The sequence below is a fragment of the Grampus griseus genome (assembly GCF_964374135.1).
Source record: "Grampus griseus genome assembly, chromosome: 5".
NCBI lineage: Eukaryota > Metazoa > Chordata > Mammalia > Artiodactyla > Delphinidae > Grampus > Grampus griseus.
In genome coordinates this window covers 95862374-95879604 of record NC_138998.1, presented here as the reverse complement: position 1 = coordinate 95879604, position 17231 = coordinate 95862374, and the positions used below count along the sequence as shown (strand labels likewise).

At 37.0% G+C, this 17231-nt stretch overlaps 1 protein-coding gene across 1 annotated transcript in view; it reads left to right on the top strand.

The window, feature by feature from the left end:
• The window catches only part of ADGRG7 (adhesion G protein-coupled receptor G7), a gene marked incomplete at both ends in the record, with an annotated part of 90779 nt that overhangs the window by 58048 nt on the left and 15500 nt on the right, over positions 1-17231 (top strand). The window contains 2 exon segments of the mRNA XM_082655331.1: positions 9053-9208; positions 11249-11405. Coding sequence (XP_082511457.1) covers positions 9053-9208; positions 11249-11405 — 313 coding nt within the window.

Here is a 17231-nt window from a genome sequence, read left to right as displayed (position 1 = left end):
GTATGCACACACACACAGATCTACAGTACAAATAGTAATACTTAGAAATTGTGTTGTCTAAAGTTTAAATAACTCATGACTCATACAGATAAAGATAAATATTTGTCTAAATTGTTTCATAATTTGCAAGTCTGTCTTTATCCGATAGAGTTGGATATTCATTTTCTTTCTCTATCCTGTCCTCCCCTTTTAAACTGTGTTTCTCTAGGCTGCCTGGGTCAGAAATATGTCCATCTTTTTAATTTAAAACTTTGATGGCCACTTGCTTAGTCACCAAAGAAGTGTCTAGAGATGTGAAAGTACTTCTCAGCAGGATTTTATTAAATTCTTAGCCAAGTGCCCTCCTATTTCTTCTGTGTCGGGGGTTGTGAGATTGAAGATGGCAGGAAGGTTGTCCTTTGGTTACAGATGAAAGGACATGGAGGCCCAAAATCCTGAAGATAAATTTTATTCTTTCTCACCATTTTACTTAAGGCTGGACCTAATCTATCATTAATGGATTGGAAGCACTCCTTTTCATTTTTTTTAACATTTTATTTTATATTGGAATATAGCCGATTAACAATGTTGTGATAGTTTCAGGTGCACAACAAAGCAACTCAGCCATACATATACATGTATCCATTCTCGCCCAGACTCCCCTCCCATCCAGGCTGCCACATAACATTGAGCAGAGTTCCCTGCGCTATACAGTAGGTCCTTGTTGTTTATCCTTTTTAAATATAGTAGTCTGTACATGTCAATCCCAAACTCCCTACTACCCTTCCCTCCACTCTTCCCGCCCTGGTAACCGTAAGTTCCTTCTCTAAGTCTGTGAGTCCATTTCTGTTTTGTAAATACATTCATTTGTATTATTTCTTTTTAGATTCTGCATGTAAGCGATATCATACGATATTTCTCTTTCTCTGTCTGACTTACTTCAGTCAGTATGACAATCTCTAGGTCCATCCATGTTGCTGCAAATGGCATTATTTCATTCTTTTTTACGGCTGAGTAATATTCCATTGTATATATGTACCAAATCTTCTTTATCCATTCCTCTGTCCATGGACACTTAGGTTGCTTCTCTGTCTTGGCTATTATAAACAGTGCTACAATGAACATTGGGGTGCATGTATCCTTTCAGACCATGTTTTTCTCTGGATATATGCCCAGGAGTAGGATAGCAGGGTCATATGATAACTCTATTTTTAGTTTTTTAAGGCCCCTGCATACTGCTCTCCATAGTGGCCATACCAATTTATGATCCCACTAACAGTTAGGAGGGTTCCTTTCTCTCCACACCCTCTCCAGGATTTACTGTTTGTGAATTTTTAAATGATAGCCATTTTGACTGGTGTGAGGTGATATCTCATTGTAGTTTTTACTTGCATTTCTCTAATCATTAGCAATGTTGAACATCTTTTCATGTGCCTCTTGGCCATCCATATGTCTTCCTTGGAAAAATGTCTATTTAGGTCTTCTGCCCATTTTTTGATTGGGTTGTTTGTTTTCATGATATTAAGCCACATGAGCTTTTTGTAAATTTTGGAGACTAATCCCTTGTCAGTCACATGATTTGCAAATATTTTCTCCCAATTTGTGGGCTGTCTTTTTGTTTTGTTTATGGTTTCCTTTGCTATGCAAAAGCTTTTGAGTTTAATTAGGTCCCATTTGTTTATTTTTGTTTTTATTTCCATTACTCTGGGAGATGGGTCAGAAAAAATATTGCTGCAATTTATGTTAGGGAGTGTTCTGCCTACGTTTTCCTTTAGGAGTTTAATAGTGTCTGGTCTCACATTTAGGTCGTTAATCCATTTTGAGCTTATTTTTGTGTATGGTGTTAAAGAATGATCTAATTTCATTTTTTTACATGTAGCTGTCCAGTTTTCCCAGCACCATTTGTTGAAGAGACTGTCTTTCCACCATTGTAAAGTCTTGCCTCCTTTGTCGTATATTAATTGACCATAGGTGCATGGGTTTATTTCTGGGCTTTCTATCCTGTTCCATTGAGCTATAGTTCTATTTTTGTGCCAGTATCATACTGTTTTGATGACTATAGCTTTGTAGTATAGTCTGAAGTCAGGGAGCCTGATTCCTCCAGCTCCATTTTTCATTCTCATGGTTGCTTTGGCTATTCAGGGTCTTTTGTGTCTCCATAAAAATTTTAAGATTTTTTGTTCTATTTCTGTGATAAATGCCATTAGTAATTTGATAGGATTGCATTGAATCTGTAGTTTGCATTGGGTAGTATAGTGATTTTGACAATATTTATTCTTCCAATCCAAGAACATGGTTTATCTTTCCATCTGTTTGTGTCTTCAATTTCTTTCATCAGTGTCTTATAATTTTTAGAGTACAGGTCTTTTGTCTCCTTAGGTATGTTTATTCCCAGATATTTTATTCTTTTTGATGCAATGGTAAATGGGGTTGTTTCTTGAATTTCTCTTTCTGATCTTTCATTGTTAGTGTATATAAATGCAACAGATTTCTGTGTATTAATTTTGTAGCCTGCAACTTTACCAGATTCACTGATGAGCTCTAGCAGTTTCCTGATAGTATCTTTAGGATTTTCTATGTATAGTATCATGTCATCTATAAACAGTGACATTTTAACTTCTTCTTTTCCAATTTGGATTCTTTTATTTCTATTTCTTTCCTGGTTGCCATAGCTAGAACTTGCAAAACTATGCTGAATAAAAGTGGTGAGAGTGGGCATCCTTGTCCTGTTCCTGATCTTAGAGGAAATGCTTTCAGCTTTTCACCATTGATATGATGATAGCTGTAGGTTTGTCGTATATGGCCTTTATTATGTTGAAGTAGGTTCCCTGTATGCCCACTTTCTGGAGAGTTTTTATCATAAATGGGTGTTGAATTTTGTCAAAAGATTTTTGTGCATCTATTGAGCTCATCATTTGGTTTTTATTCTTCAATTTGTTGATGTGGTGTATCACACTGATTGATTTGTGGATATTGAAAAATCCTTGCATCCCTGGGATAAATCCCACTTGATCATGGTGTATGATTCTTTTAATGTATCATTGGATTCGAATTTCTGGTAAAATACTAGCAACTGAGGATTTTTGTGTCTATGTTCATCAGTGATATTGGCCTGTAATTTTCTTTTTGAGTGGTATCTTTGTCTGGTTTTGTTATCAGGGTAATGATAGCCACATAGAATGAGTTTGGGAAGTCTCCTTCCTCTGCAGTTCTTTGGAACAGTTTCAGAAAGATAGGTGTTAGCTCTTCTCTAAATGTTTGATAGAATTCTCCTGTGAAGCCATCAGGTCCTGGACTTTTGTTTGTTGGGAGTTTTTAAATTACAGTTTCAATTTCAGTGCTTGTGATTGGTCTGCTCATATTTTGTAATTCTTCCTGATTCAGTCTTGGGAGATTGTACCTTTCTAAGAATTTGTCCATTTCTTCCAGTTTGTCCATTTCATTGGCATACTGTTGCATATAGTAGTCTCTTATGATCCTTTGTATTTCTCTGGTGTCAGTTGTAACTTCTCCTTTTTCATTTCTAATTTTATTGATTTGAGTCCTCTCCCTATTTTCCTTGATGAGTCTGGCTAAAGGTTTATCAATTTTGTTTATCTTTTCAAGGAACCAGCTTTTAGTTTCATTGATCTTTGCTATTGTTTTTTTCGTTTCTATTTCATTTATTTCTGCTCTGATCTTTATGATTTCTTTCCTTCTACTAACTTTTGGTTTTGTTCTTCGTCTAGTTGCTTTAGGTGTATGGTTAGGTTGTTTATTTGAGATTTTTCTTGTTTCCTGAGGTAATATTGTATTGCTATAAACTTTCCTCTTAGAACTGCTTTTGCTGTATCACATAGGTTTTGGATCATTGTGCTTTCATTTTCATTTGTCTCTAGGTATTTTTTGATTTCCTCTTTGCTTTCTTCAGTGATCCATTTGTTGTTGAGTAACATATTGCTTAGCCTCCAAGCGTTTGTGGTTTTTATAGTTTTTTTCTTGTAGTTTGTTTCTAATTTCATAGTGTGGTCGTAGAAGATACTTGATATGATTTCAATTTTCTTAAATTTACCGAGGCTCCCTTGTGGCCCAGTATGTGGTCAATCCTGGAGCATGTTCCGTGTGGACTTGAGAAAAATGTGTATTCTTCTGCTTTTGGATGGAGTGCTCTATAAATATCAATTAAGTCCATCTGATCTAATGTGTCATTTAAGGCCTTTGTTTCCTTGTTGATTTTCTGTCTGGATGATCTGTCCATTGACAAAAGTGGACTGTTAAAAGTCCCCCACTATTATTGTGTTACTGTCGATTTCTTCCTTTATGGCTGTTAACATTTGCCTTATGTATTGAGGTGCTCTTATGTTGGGTGCATATATATTTATAATTGTTATGTCTTCTTCTTGGATTGATCCCTTGATCATTACATAGTGTCCTTCTTTGTCTCTTATAACAGTCTTTATTTTTAAGTCTATTTTGTCTGATATGAGTATTGCTACTCCAGCTTTATTTTGATTTCCATTTGCATGGAATACCTTCTTCCATCCCCTGACTTTCAGTCTGTATGTGTCCCTAGGTCTGAGGTGGGTCTCTTGTAGACAGCATATGTACGGGTCTTGTTTTCATATCCCGTCAGTCTACATCTTTTGGTTGGTGCATTTAATCCATTTACAGTTAAGGTAATTATCGATATGTGTGCTCCTATTGCCATTTTCTTAATTGTTTTGGGTTTGTTGTTTTATGTCTTTTTTCTTTCCTTCCTCTTTTGTTCTCTTGTGGTTTGATGACTATCTTTAGTGTTGTGTTTGGGTTGCTTTTTCTTTTCTGTATGGTTATCTATTGTAGTTTTGGGGTTTGCTGTTCACATGAGGTTCTGATATAGCAGTCTATGTATGTACAAGGTTGTTTTAAGTTGCTAGTCTCTTTCCCGCCGAGAGGAGTTCCTTTAGCATTTGTTGCAAAGCTGGTCTGGTGGTGCTGAAATCACTTAGCTTTTGCTTGTCTGTAAAGCTTTTGATTTCTCCATCAAATCTGAATGAGAGCCTTGCTGGGTCGAGTATTCTTGGTTGTAGTTTCTTCCCTTTCATCACTTTAAATATATTGTGACACTCCCTTCTGGCCTGCAGAGTTTCTGCTAAGAAATCAGCCATTAACCTTATGGGAGTTCCCTTGTATGTTATTTGTCATTTTTTCCTTGTTGCTTTTAATAATTTTTCTTTGTCTTTAATTTTTGTCAGTTTGATTACTATGTGTCTTGGTGTGTTTCTCCTTGGGTTTATCCTGCCTGGGAGTCTCTGTGCTTCCTGGACTTGGGTGACTATTTCCTTTCCCATTTTAGGGAATTTTTTACTGTAATCTCTTCAAATATTTTCTCAGGTTCTTTCTCTCTCTCTTCTCCATCTGGGTCCCCTATAACTTGAATGTTGGTGCATTTGTTGCCCCAGAGGTCTCTTAGGCTATCTTCATTTCTTTTCATTCTTTTTTCTTTATTCTGTTCTTTGGGAGTGATTTCCACCATTCTGTCTTCCAGGTCACTAATCCGTTCTTCTGTCTCAGCTATTCTGCTATTGATTCCTTCTAGTGTATTTTTCAATTCAGTTATTGTATTGTTCATCTCTATTTGTTTGTTCTTCAGTTCTTCTAGGTCTTTGTTAAACATTTCTTGATAGTTAACAAACATTTGTTAAAACATTTGTTAAAAAACAAATGTTTAACAAACATTTCTTGATGTTTCTTGATGTTTAATTGAGGAGATCCTCGATTCTTTCCTCCATCCTTTTTCCGAGGTCCTGGATCATCTTCACTATCATTATTCTGAATTCTTTTTCTGGAAAGTTGCCTATCTCCACTTCATTTAGTTGCTCTTCTGGGGTTTTATCTTGTTCCTTCATCTAGGACATAATCCTCTGCCTTTTCATTTTGTCTATCTTTCTGTGATTGTGGTTTTTGTTTTGCAGGCTGCAGGATTGTAGTTCTTCTTGCTTCTGCTGTCTGTCCTCTAGTGGATGAGGCTATCTAAGAGGCTTTTGCAAGCTTCGTGATGGGAGGGACTGGTGGTAGGTAGAGCTGGGTGTTGTTCTGGTGGGCAGAGCTCAGTAAAACTTTAATCTGTTTGTCTGCTGAACGGGGGGGGGGGGGCTGTGTTCTCTCCCTGTTGGTCATTTGGCATGAGGCAACCCAGCACTGGAGCCTACAGGCTCTTTGGTGGGGCTAATGGTGGACTTTGGGAGGACTCACACCAAGGAGTACTTCCCAGAACTTCTACTGCTGGTGTCCTTGTCCCCATGGGGAACCACAGCCACCCCCTCCCTGCCTTTGCAGGAGACCCTCCAACACTAGCAAGTAGGTTGGTTCAGTCTCCTATGGAGTCACTGCTCCTTCCCTCTGGGTCCTGGTATGTACAAGGTTTTGTGTGTGCCCTCCAAGAGTGAAGTCTCTGTTTCCCCCAGTCCTGTTGAAGTCCTGCAGTCAAATCCTGCCTGACTTCAAAGTCCAATTCTCTGGGGATTCCTCCTCCCATTGCTGGACCCCCAGGTTGGGAAGCCTGATGTGGGGCTCAGAACCTTCACTCCAGTGGGTGGACTTCTGTGTTATAATTGTTCTCCAGTTTGTGACTCACCCACGCAATGGTTATGGGATTTGATTTTATTGTGCTTGTGCCCCTCGAATCATCTTATTGTGACTTCTCCTTTGTCTTTGGTTGTGGGGTATCTTTTTTGGTGAGTTCCAGTGTTTTCCTGTAGTTGATTGTTCAGCAGTTAGTTGTGATTCTGGTGCTCTCTCAAGAAGGAGTGATTGCACCTCCTTCTACTCCACCATCTTGAACCAATCTCCTCCTTTTCATTTTTAAAATTCATTACAGAGATCTGTAATCATTCCAATTTCCTTCTAGATCATTCAGATTAGAAATATGATTTCTAATAATTTAAATTGTAACAACATTCCAATGTAAAACAGCTTAGAAATCCTTTGGCATGTATAATAATGGTGTTTACCTACAAGGGAAAGAAAACAGACATTAATTGATTGCCAAATAATACCAGCGCTTCTCACATTATTTTGTTAATACCCTACTGCCTACCTGACACCTTCAGTTGGCTGGACAAGTGATGAGACATCTCCTGGTCTTCCCTCCCAAACCTGCTCTTCTCATCATCCTCGCCAACTCAGGTAACAGTAATTCCATCCTTCCAGGTACTCAAGCCAAAGATTTTGTAGTCACTCTTAACTCTCCTATATCTCCCATCTAACCTATCAATAAATCCTTTTGCTTTACTTTTTAAAAATATATATATATATATTTATTTATTTGGCTGCGCTGGGTCTTAGTTGCAGCACGCAGGATCTTCATTGTGGCATGCGTGATCTTAGTTGAATCTTTGGTTGCCACATGCAGGCTTTTAGTCATGGCATGTGGGATCTAGTTTCCTGATGAGGGATCGAACCCAGGCCCCCTACATTGGGAGCATGGAGTCTTAACCACTGGACCACCAGGGAAGTCCCCTTTTGTTTTACTTTTAAACATATCTGGAATCAGACTATTTCTTAACATCTCCTCTTCCTGGTTCCAAGCCACCTGATTGTTGCAGTAGACTCCTAGCTGTTTTTCTCCTTTGGCATGTGCTCTTCTTTTATCCCTGCATCTAGCTAAAGTAATACTTTTAAAACTAAAGACCAAGCATGTCAAGTTTCTCCTTCTTGCCAAGAGTACATGCAGTCACCTATAAAGCCCTGACATAATTTGCATCTTTTTACTAATCCCATCTACTTCGTACTCTGTTCTAGCCACACTGGCCTCTTTGCTTACGCTCTCAACTCAGAGCCTTTGCACTTGCTGTTCCCTCTGCCTAGAACACCCTTCCCCCTCACCTACTTCAGATCTTTACTCAAATATTTTTTTCCATAAGTGTTTTCCTGACCACTCTATTTAAAATGAAACATTTCCTCCCCTGGTCCGCCAGGCACACACACAGACACACAGACACACATATACATATACATAGTAATACCTACCCTCATTACCCACTTTATTTTTCTTCACAGCACTTGCTAACTTCTGTTATAGTATATATCTTATTAATTCATTAGTTTTATTTATTTTCTGCATTAGAATAAATTCACTAAAGAAAGGCAGTTTGTTTTTTCATTCACTGCTAATATCTTGTTATCTAGAACAATGTCTGGCACATAGCATGTACTCTGTAAATACTTATTAAATGAATGAATTTATTCTTACAACAATGCCAGGAGATGATTACTACCCTTCACAGATGAGAAAAAGAATACCACCAAAACTATCACCAACAATAACAAAAAGACAAAAACAAAAACAGATGCAATGAGGTTAAAGAACTATTCAAATATTTTTTAAACATTAAACTTTAAAAAATGCTTATTAATAAGACAGTTTAAATAATTTACGGTATAATTAAATAATGGAATAATATGCAGCCATAAAAAATCATGAGGATAATCTTTATATTCTGATATGGAATGATCTCCAAGATGTGTTTTTAAGTAAGATATAGAAGTATCATGTTATCCTTTGCTTCAAAATCAGGAAAAAATATACATTTGCTGGTGTATGCATAGTCTAAATCTGGAAGTATACACAAGAAACATTGAATACCGCCGGAGATAAAAGCTTGGTGACTAGGGATAGTTGTAGGAGGGGTCTTGTCTCTCTATGATGATTTGTACCTTTAAAATTTTGAGCCATCTGAGTGTGCTACATAGTCAAAAAGAAAATTAAACAGTAACTTAACTAAAGTCAGAAACCTAGTAAGTGACAGACAGTGACATTTATATTCAGGACTGCCTAACTCAAAAGCCCACTTTCTTTCCACTAGCCCATATTGTCTCACAGAGAAATTTGGCAGAATCAATACATTTAATTTTTCTACATGGTTGAATTCTTGAAAATCATCTCTAATATGTAGAAGGCAAAGAGATATTGACTTTTAGCAGGTCTTTCAGTCGAGTGAATGTCAATGGTGTGAACAGCATAGAGAAGAGTTTGTATACCTTTCTTTCTGCTGAAATCATTTCTTTTCTCTGCTTTCTTAGTCTGCTGAAATCATTTCTTTTCTCTCCACAGCTGCTGGCTGGCAACTCAAGAAAGCAGTGGTTTGATAACAAGTCCATTGTTGTGGTCATTCATCATACCTGTGACCATTATCCTCATTAGCAATGTTGTTATATTTATTGTCATTGTAGTCAAAGTGCTGTGGAAGAATAATCAGAATCTGAAGAGGTAAGATTCCCAATGAATCAGAAGCTGGAAGGCATGGCTCATGTAGTACTAATATAGTACTAATATAGCACAGGAATACATCCACAGCTCCTAGAAGAGTTTTCAGATTTGGGGGAAATGGCAAGGATATGTGGTTTGCAGGACAGATTTTCTCTTAAAATTTATCTCAGAAGGTGGATCTTCTCATCTTCCAACATCAAGACTACAATGTGAGTCTATTGCATTATCTAAGATACTTCTGCGCTGTATGAGCCCAACTAAAAACCCAACCCAAAGACATCAAGAAAAAAATGTATCCCCCAATCCCCAATATTCATGAAATCAGATTTGAATAATTAAAAATATGAGAGGGTTGTGAGGAGATGCTGGTCACTGTATTTTCATTTTAGAAACCAGTAACTGTAGGTTATATTTTACATGTGTTGCCTGAATCACATAACAGCTTTAAATTTTTAAAAATTTGTTGCAAACATATAAAAATTGGAACATTGGGCAACATTGGGCCCACATTCCCTGCAGATGGGGCATGTGCTCTCTGGTCTATCAGTTCCCATGTGGACTGCTTCCTTCCTCTCTGTAACTTTTCTGACCCCAATAAGCATTTTCATTGTCATCGTTAATATACAGAAAGAGCTTTCAGTTGGAGAGACAAATAACAGAAGCTATTAAACACATACACTCCCCTCACCTCCACATCCCACAGCATGAATTGGTTAGAACACAGTGCTAATGAGGCTGTGAATTCAGGCTTAATTCTACAAGACTCTTCTTAACCCAAGTAGACTTACTATAAGTACATCTGTGAACTTTGTTGGTCACCATATAGATCCATTTTGAATGAACAGATGGGTGAAAACAGCCATCATTAGTGGGAATGTAATCTTAAACATGTACTTTACCATTCAAGAGTATCATCTTTCCTATATGGATGATAACCCATATTGAGGGGAAATGTGGAGAAAAGACTATCACTGATAATCATTCAAACCTATGTTTTCTTAACAATGCAGAAAAACCTTGGTGAAGTCTTGTTAACCTAATTGTAAGTTAAGTTATATTTCTTTTATACAAAGCAATATCATTTTGGCCACAGACATCAAACAAATTTGTAATGTTTCAAAATTTTGACTGGCAACTCATGGTTCTTAAATTAGCTTAGTTACAGTGAAGAGCAGGTTACAATTTAATTGTTTAACAAATTATCTTCTATGTGTCAGTTAGCTTTTGCTGTATAACAAATTACCCCCAAATTCAATGGCTTAGAATGATAAATATTTATTACTTGTCATAAGTTTGAGTGTTGATCATGTAGTTGTTTTGGTTTTGGCTGGCTTGAATGTCGGTAGATAACTTAGGATGAATCACTTTCATGTCTGATGGTTGTTGGTTGGTTGGTATTGAGTGGGAACTGCTCATTTGGGAAAGCTCCCCTCTGCTGCATGTGGTCTCTCTCTTAACATAGTACTCTCAGGGTTCCAAAGAGCAGTAAGAAAAAACACGCCCTGATGAGTGGAATGCTTTCAAGCCTTTGTTTGTGGAACAAATGCTAATGTCCCTCTGGTCAAAGTGAGTCATATGGCCAAGCTCAGGTTCCAGGGATATAGACTTAGCATGACAGGGAAGAAGGTCACTTTGTGCTTTAATAAATTTTCATTCTGATATCAACTTATGACATGGCACGGTCCCAGATGCCCAAAAAAGGAATTACTGATCCAGTAGTTATAATCGCTAACATCAAATTCAGTTCCAAAGAAAAAGTTAATTCTATGTGAAATTTGCCTGCAGTAGTATTTCAGGAACTGTTTATGCCTGAGCTTTCAAGCAGATATCACTGTCTTCCTCCCTTCCTTCCTTCCTCTCTTCCTCTCTTTCTCTCTTTTATTCAGAGTGACATAGGTTTTTCCACCTGAGGCATAATATTGTTTAATGAACAGTGTATATGTGGAGCTGAATACATATTTTCAATAGGAGGGTAACAATGATATTAATAAGTAAAAACCTGAATGAACCATATTTCCTTTCTTGTTTTCTCTTACTTAGCACAAAGAAGTTTTCAATCCTAAAGAAGTTTCTTAGCATGTTATGTGTTGCAGTCATTTTTGGAGTTACCTGGATTCTGGCATACTTAATGCTAATGGATGATGATGGCATCAGGGTCACCTTCAGCTACTTATTCTGCCTTTTCAACACTACTCAGGTATGGTGTGGATTAGTCTGAAAGTAGTAGACTATGGAGTGGCGGAGATGATATCACCTGGACCAAAGTTTTCTTATCTTAAAACTCCCTGAAGGTCATTGCTTAGTTAATTTTGGGTGATTCTATTTTTAATACACTTTGAGGAAAGGGGAAGAAAAACTTTTTTATGACTTACCTACTATATCCTTTCCTGTACTGGAGTTCATGGAACATAATTGGAATGGGGTTGGCCAATGTTAGTCCCTCTTCTCTGAGCAGAAGAGATTTTGTTGAGCAGCTAGCTTGCGAGGCACCTCCTTTGCCTTTCTGCCATGCAGCAGGTTCACAGCACCTCACCGTGGTTATATGGTCAATGTTACAGTGATCCCTGGAGCTTGGACCCTGTGGGATTGGCTTAATTTCTTCTTTCTCTCTTTTTTGAAATTTTATGATTATTTTATTTTTTTAAAAACTTTATTGAGGAATAATTGGGAATAATTACCAACTATTACTGTATATTTTAAAATGTACAACTTGATGATTTGATACACATATACATATAGAATGATCAAAATAACACATCCATCACTTTACGTAGTTAATTTTTTTTCTTTTTTTTTAATTAAAGTATAGTGGAAGTATAGTTGATTTACAATGCTGTGTTAGTTTCTGGTATACAGCAAAGTGATTCCTTTTTTATATAAATAAATAAATAAATATATACATATACATATATATATATATATATGTATATATATACTTTTTCACATGCTTTTCGATTACAGGTTATTACAAGATATTGAGCATAGTTCCCTGTGCTATACAGTAGGTCCTTGCTGGTTACCTTTTTTTTTAGGCTGCATTGCGTCTTTGTTGCTGCATGTGGGCTTCCTCTAGTTGTGGAGAGCAGGGGCTATTCTTCGTTGCGGTACATGGGCTTCTCATTGTGGTGGCTTCTCTTGTTGCAGAGCATGGGCTCTAGGCACACGGGCTTCAGTAGTTGTGGCTCCTGGGCTTAGTTGCTCCATGGCATGTGTGGTCTTCCTGGACCAGGGATTGAACCCGTGTCCCCTGCATTGGCAGGAGGATTCTTAACCACTGCACCACCAGGGAAGTCCCTGGTTACCTATTTTTTATATGGTAGTGTGTACATGTTAATCCCAAACAATTAATTTATCTCCCCCCATCCTGTTATACCCTTTGGTAACTATAGGTTTGTTTTCTATGTCTGTGGGTCTATTTATGTGTTGTAAATAAGTTCATTTGTATTATTTTTAAAGACATTGTTAAATATTTTCTGTGTGTATGGTGAAAATGCTTAACTACTCAGCAACTTTTAAGTACATGATACCATATTATCAACTATAGTCACCATATTGTACATTGGGTTCTTATTCTTCTTATAGTTTAAAACTTTGTACTCTTTGACCTATACTACCCCATTTACCTCTCCCCCCAGCCCCTGACAACCACCATTCTATTTTCTGTTTCTATGAAATTGGCTTTAAAAAAATTCCACATGTAACTGATACCACATGTGTCTGTCATTCTTGTCTGGCTTATAGCAATTAGCGTAATGCCCTCCAGGCTCATGTATGTTGTCACAAATGGCAGGATTTCCTTCTTTTTTATGGCTGAATAATATTCCATTGCATGTATCTACCATGAATTTTCTTTACACATTCATTCATCAAAGGACATTTAGGTTATTTCCATATCTTAGCTATTGTGAATAATGCTGCAGTGAACATGGGTGTGCAGTTTTCCCTTCAAGATAATGATTTCAATATTTAGGATAGTTTTTTCAAATTTTAGGATAGATGTTTCTGTGAAAAATACCATTGGAATTTTGGTAGGATTGCATTGACTCTTCAGATTACTTTGGGTAGTATGGAAATTTTCACAGTATTAATTTTTCCAGTCCAAGAACACAGATACCTTTCCATTGATTTATGTCTTCTTCAGACTTTTTCATCAGTGTCATAGCTTACAGTGTATAGATTTTTCCTTGGTTAAACTTATTTCTAAGTATTACATTGTTTTTTATACTATTGTAAGTGGGATTGATTTATTAATTTCTTTTTCAGGTAGTTTGTTGTTAGTGTATAGAAATGCAAATGATTTCTTTTTCTTTTTTTTAAAATCTTGGTTGGAGTATAATTGCTCTACAATGGTGTGTTAGTTTCTGCTTTAAAACAAAGTGCATCAGCCATACATATATATTCATATATCCCCATATCTCCTCCCTCTCACGGCTCCCTCCCACCCTCCCTATCCCACCCCTCTAGGTGGTCACAAAGTACCGAGCTGATCTCCCTGTGCTATGTAAAATGTATCTATTTTACATTTGGTAGTGTAAATATGTCCATGCCACTCTCTCACTTCGTCCCATCTTACCCTTCCCCCTCCTCATGTCCTCAAGTCTATTTTCTACATCTGCGTCTTTATTCCTGTCCTGCCACTAGGTTCTTCAGAAGCTTTTTTTTTTTTTTGAGATTCCATAGATATGTGTTAGCACATGGTATTTGTTTTTCTCTTTCTGACTTACTTCACTCTGTATGACAGACTCTACGTCCATCCACCTCACTACAAATAATTTGATTTCATTTCTTTTTATGGCTGAGTAATATTCCATTGTATATATATGCCACATCTTCTTTATCCATTCATCTCTCGATGGACACTTAGGTTGCTTCCATGTCCTGGCTATTGTAAATAGAGCTGCAATGAACATTGAGGTAGATGACTCATTTTGAATTATGGTTTTCTCAGGGTATATGCCCAGTAGTGAGATTGCTAGGTCGTATGGTAGTCTATTTTTAGTTTTTTCAGGAACCTCCACACTGTTCTCCATAGTGGCTGTATCAATTTACATCCCCACCAACAGTGCAAGAGGGTTCCCTTTTCTCCACACCCTCTCCAGCATTTATTGTTTGTAGATATTTTTATGATGGCCATTCTGACTGGTGTGAGGTGATACCTCATTGTAGTTTTGATTTGCATTTATCTAATGAGTAGTGATGTTGAGCATCCTTTCATGGTTTGTTGGAAATCTGTATATCTTCTTTGGAGAAATGTCTACTTAGATCTTCTGCGCATTTGTGGATTGAGTTGTTTGTTTTTTTAATATTAAGCTACATGAACTGCTTGTAAATTTTGGAGATTAATCCTTTGTCAGTTGCTTCATTTGCAAATATTTTCTCCCATTCTGAGGGTTGTCTTTTGGTCTTGTTTATGGTTTCCTTTGCTGTGCAGAAGCTTTTAAGTTTCATTAGGTCCCATTTGTTTATTTTTGTTTTTACTTCCAACTCTCTAGGAGGTGGGTCAAAAAGAATCTTACTGTGATTTATGTCATAGAGTGTTCTGCCTATGTTTTCCTCTAAGAGTTTGATAGTGTCTGGCCTTACATTTAAGTCTTTAATCCATTTTTTTTTTTTTTTACTATTTATTTGGTTGTGCCAGGTCTTAGTTGCAGCAGGCGGGCTCCGTAGATGCAGCTCACCAGCTCCTTAGTTGCAGCAAGCATGTGGGATCTAGTTCCCTGAACAGGGATCAAACCCACGCCCCCTGCATTGGGAGTGCAGAGTCTTATCCACTGCGCCACCAGGGAAGTCCCTTTAATCCATTTTGAATTTATTTTTCTGTATGGTGTTAGGGAGTGTTCTAATTTCATTCTTTTGCATGTAGCTGTCCAGTTTTCCCTGCACAATTTATTGAAGAGTCTGTCTTTTCTCCACTGTATATTCTTGCTTCCTTATTCTAAAATAAGGTGACCATATGTGCATGGGTTTATCTCTGGGCTTTCTATCCTGTTCCATTTATCTATATTTCTGTTTTTGTGCCACTACCATACTGTCTTCATTACTGTAGCTTAGTCTGAAGTCTGGGAGCCGGATTCCTCCAGCTCCATTTTTCTTTCTCACGATTGCTTTGGCTATTCGTGGTCTCTTTTGTTTCCATACAAATTGTGAAATTTTTTGTTCTAATTCTGTGAAAAATGCCATTGGTCATTTGATAGGGATTGCATTGAATCTGTAGATTGCTTTGAGTAGTATAGTCATTTTCACAGTGTTGATTCTTCCAATGCAAGGATCTGGTATATCTCTCCATCCGTTCATAGCATCTTTAATTTCTTTCATCAGTGTCTTACAGTTTTCTGCATTCGAGTCTTTTGTCTCTTTAGGTAGGTTTATTCCTATGTATTCTATTCTTTTTTTGCAATGGTAAATGAGAGCGGTTCCTTAATTTCTCTTTCAGGTTTTTCATCATTAGTGTATAGGGATGCAAGAGATTTCTGTGCATTAATTTTGTATCCTGCTACTTTACCAAATTCATTGATCAGCTCTAGTAGTTTTCTGGTAGCATCCTTAAGATTCTCTATGTATAGTATCATGTCATCTGCAAACAGCGACAGCTTTACTTCTTCTTTTCCAATTTGGATTCCTTTTATTTCCTTTTCTTCTCTGATTGCTGTGGCTAAAACTTCCAAAACTATGTTGAATAAGAGTGGTGAGAGTGGGCAACCTTGTCTTGTTCCTGATCTTAGATGAAATGGTTTCAGTTTTTCACCATTGAGAACAGTGTTGACTGTGGGTTTGTCATATATGGCCTTTATTATGTGGAGGTAAGTTCCCTCTACGCCTACTGTCTGTAGGGTTTTTATCATAAATGGGTGTTGAATTTTGCTGAAAGATATTTCTGCATGTATTGAGATGATCATATGGTTTTTCTCCTTCAATTTGTTGTTATGGTGTATCACATTGATTGATTTGCATATATTGAAGAATCCTTGCATTCCTGGGATAAACCCCACTTGATCATGGTGTATGATCCTTTTAGTGTGCTGTTGGATTCTGTTTGCTAGTATTTTGTTGTGGATTTTTGCACCCATGTTCATCAGTGATAATGGCCGGTAGTTTTCTACTTTTGTGGTATCTCTGTCTAGTTTTGGTATCAGGGTGATGGAGGCCTCATGGAAAGAGTTTGGGAGTGTTCCTCTCTCTGCTATATTTTGGAAGAGTTTGAGAAGTATAGGTGTTAGCTCTTCTCTAAATGTTTATAGAATTTGCCTGTGAAGCCATCTGGTCCTGGACTTTTGTTTGTTGGAAGATTTTTAATCACTGTCTCAATTTCAGTGCATGTGATTGGTCTGTTTATATTTTCTATTTCTTCCTGGTTCAGTCTTGGAAGGTTTTGCTTTTCTAAGAATTTGTCTATTTTTTCCAGGTTGTCCATTTTATTGGCATAGAGTTGCTTGTAGTAATCTCTCATGATCTTTGTATTTCTGCAATGTCAGTTTGTACTTCTCCTTTTTCATTTCTAATTCTGTTGATTTGAGTCTTCTCCCTTTTTTTCTTGATGAGTCTGGCTAATGGTTTATCAATTTTGTTTATCTTCTCAAAGAACCAGCTTTTAGTTTTATTGATCTTTGCTATTGTTTCCTTCATTTCTTTTTCATTTATTTCTGATCTGATCTTTATGATTTCTTTCCTTCTGCTAACTAAGAGTTTTTTTGTTCTTCTTTCTCTAATTGCTTTTGGTGTAAGGTTAGGTTTTTTATTTGAGATGTTTCTTGTCTCTTGAGGTAGCATGGTAGTGCTATAAACTTGCCTCTGAGAACTGCTTTTGCTGCATCCCATAGGCTTTGGGTCATCGTGTTTTCGTTGTCATTTTTTTCTAGGTATTTTTTGATTTCCTCTTTGTTTTCTTCAGTGATCTTTTGGTTATTTAGTAGTGTATTGTTTAGCCTCCATGTGTTTGTAGTTTTTACAGATTTTTTACTGTAATTGATATCTAGTTTCATAGCGTTATGGTTGGAAACGATACTTGATACAATTTCAGTTTTCT